Here is a 3,096-nt window from a genome sequence, read left to right on the forward strand (position 1 = left end):
GTAGCATCTCCTATGCTCCTTAACATCACAGCTATGTCGAATTATCGCACCCAGATAACTCCATACCAGTGAACCGGTTTGTAACTCCGCTTCATATCGTACCTGAATGGTACTTTTTAGCATATTATGCGGTGTTAAAAGTAATCCCATCCAAAACCGGTGGTTTGTTAGTATTTATGTTATCAACATGTCAATGAAATATCAACAACGATGAAACTTATTTGGTTAACATAACAACATAGAAGGTAAAGCTGGATTTACGTTCAAACTTTACACTGGATACGTTTCAATGTTAACTTACTAAATACCATGGGAGCGAAGAGAATCTAATATGTAACTCCGTTCATGGAAATCAAAAGAGCTTTCACTGATTGTATTTATGAAACGTGATTAGTTCACGCTAGCCAACACGATCCGGTTGTTTGGGAATAATATCCCTATTTTAAGGGATTGATATGTGCTACAATAACACAGTCCGGTACGAAGTCGAAACAAGGTAGTTGATGGTGAACCAGTGGCTGAACAAACCTTTTTATTGATTATGCTGACTTTAGTCCCGAGAAACTACAGTTCTGCTGTAAACTGAGGAGTCAAGTAGGTTACAAACCGTACACAGGATTAATTATGTCCATCTGTGCATCTAAGTTGAGACTATCGGTTATATATTTTAACGCTAACTTCCCGGTTAAAACATCCCTTTTCTTTGAAATACACTTCCCTTCTCGCGTTTAGCATGATCTCAAAGTACCAGAAGCCATGTGATTCTATATAGTATAACGGGACATTAGACCGAACCTGCGATAGATAAATATATCTTGGATGATTGTATATTAGCGGCTAAATGTCAATCAAACATGCGAATTTTAGGTTTTTCCATGAAATCTATTTGGAAGAAGAGGCTTGATAGTACTACCGTAAGTACATAATATACAGTCCCAGCAGTAGCGGTTAAACTATAGAAGAGTCGAGTATTATCCATGCATACCAGGCGTAAAAAGCGTTCATCCAGTTACTAAACAGGTGCCAAGCCAACAAGAATCCGATCCGTGTATTCCGTACAGACTAACATTAAGAAGGCGACTACCAAAGTGAATGTCATGATATTCGTACAGTTTGTATACAAATGTTGGTTTTTCAAATATACGCTGGATACCACTATAACTTAATGCACTTAACATGATGGTCATGAAAAACACAAGAGAACTTGGATCCGGTAAACAAAGACCTTCAAGATCTAAACCCAGTAGTCCAACTCGTAGTATATACTCCCCAGAAAAAGGTAGTTTATATCAATCTAGGAATCCCATTTTTAGTAAGTGTAACATGGAGTCTAACTTCAGTTGTTATCTGATTGGTATTGCATGCCTGGTGACTTAGAATATTGATTCTTTATTAATGGGAGCACAGTTCCCTGGGTATCCAATCCAGTGCTCTGCCTTGGGCATTGAAACTAACCCACAGTTCAACCCTGTATTATAAAATCCAGTAGACTCATGTCCTTGTCGTTTATATAAATCTATTAATGCTTGTCAAGTTCCTTGTATCTAGTTAGCTCACTGCGTACTTAGGATCAGACCAAAAGAGTTCACTAATGGTACTAAGAAAATAGGAGATCGCGTTAGTTCTTGGAAAACGACTTCCGAACCACCAATATATATTGGTACACAAAGAAGTTACCATATCCTCCGTAACAAAGCAGGCATTAAGAACATAAAGATCATAGCTAGGCCATGTATCGTTATTATCAACATTATAAGTAGCTATCGTCTCTGTACAAATGATCCGCGATCCAGAACTGTATAACTCAAATCGAATAAACAAAGACATTATAGTTCCTAGAATACTGAAGATGACTCCGGTTATGAGATACAGACAACCAAGTTCTTTATGATTGCAGTACACCACCACCCCACTGGACTGCTTAAGACAGCTAAAAGTGTTGGATTTCAATATCCTACTACATTAAGATTATTCCACATCGTTATGTTCTAGGCGTAATATATGGATTCTTGTTCTCACTCATCTTAACAGCGAGAGAAAAACTACTAACTCAGATGCTAGTCTAATCAGTAGCATCGTACTTGGAGTTATCATCTCTGAGACAGGATTATTTATCAGCTTTTTCTGGGGAGTATATACTACGAGTTTGGACTACTGGTTTTAGATCTTGAAGGTCTTTGTTTACCGGATCCAAGTTCTCTTGTGCTTTTCATGACCATCATGTTAAGTGCATTAAGTATAGTGGTATCCAGCGTATATTTGAAAAACCAACATTTGTATACAAGCTGTACGAATATCATGACATTCACTTTGGTAGTCGCCTTCTTAATGTTAGTCTGTACGGAATACACGGATCGGATTCTTGTTGCCTGGCACCTGTTTTAGTAACTGGATGAACGCTTTTTACGCCTGGTTGCATGGATAATACTCGACTCTTCTATAGTTTAAACCGCTACTGCTGGGACTGTATATTATGTACTTACGGTAGTACTATCAAGCCTCTTCTTAAATAGATTTCATGAAAACCTAAAATTCGCATGTTTGATTGACATTTAGCCGCTAATATACAATCATCCAAGATATATTTATCTATCGCAGGTTCGGTCTAATGTCCCGTTATACTATATAGATCACATGGCTTCTGGTACTTTGAGATCATGCTAACGGCGAGAAGGGAAGTGTGTTTCAATAACTAGCTGAGTGCTTGTACGGAGGATATGGTAACTTCTTTGTACCAATATATATTGGTGGTTCGGAAGTCGTTTTCCCCAAGAACTAACGCGATCTCCTATTTTCTAGTACCATTAGGTTCTGTGTTGTTAACTCAAAGTATTTTGTTCCGAGTTTGGTAGTGGTCTTGGTTGGACAATGTATCCTCCACTAAGTACTAGCCTTGATGGTGTTAAATCCAGAGGCAACTGATTGGATTATCGGAGGTCTTGCAGTACTAGGAATTAGTAGTATTTTAAGTTCTATTAACTTCCTTGGTACTTGCGTCTTCATGGGTTCTAATGCTGGTGCTAAGAACTATATTCTATATATCTGGGCTATCATATTTACTGCCCTTATGTTAGTCTTCACTCTACTATTCTTACT

The 3,096-nt window shown here is 37.9% G+C and overlaps 1 protein-coding gene across 1 annotated transcript; it reads right to left on the bottom strand.

Annotated features, from left to right (window-relative positions):
- Window positions 1-1,001: 1,001 nt before the first annotated feature.
- On the bottom strand, window positions 1,002-2,219 carry BESB_022150 (uncharacterized protein; the record flags this gene model as incomplete). Its single annotated transcript, XM_029360917.1, has 3 exons — window positions 1,002-1,145; window positions 1,678-1,769; window positions 2,186-2,219. The coding sequence occupies 3 exons, from the start codon at window positions 2,217-2,219 to the stop codon at window positions 1,002-1,004; spliced, it is 270 nt and encodes an 89-aa protein (XP_029214734.1).
- Window positions 2,220-3,096: the final 877 nt, after the last annotated feature.

Source organism: Besnoitia besnoiti, assembly GCF_002563875.1.
Source record: "Besnoitia besnoiti strain Bb-Ger1 chromosome Unknown contig00129, whole genome shotgun sequence".
In the NCBI taxonomy this organism is placed as follows: Eukaryota; Apicomplexa; class Conoidasida; order Eucoccidiorida; family Sarcocystidae; genus Besnoitia; species Besnoitia besnoiti.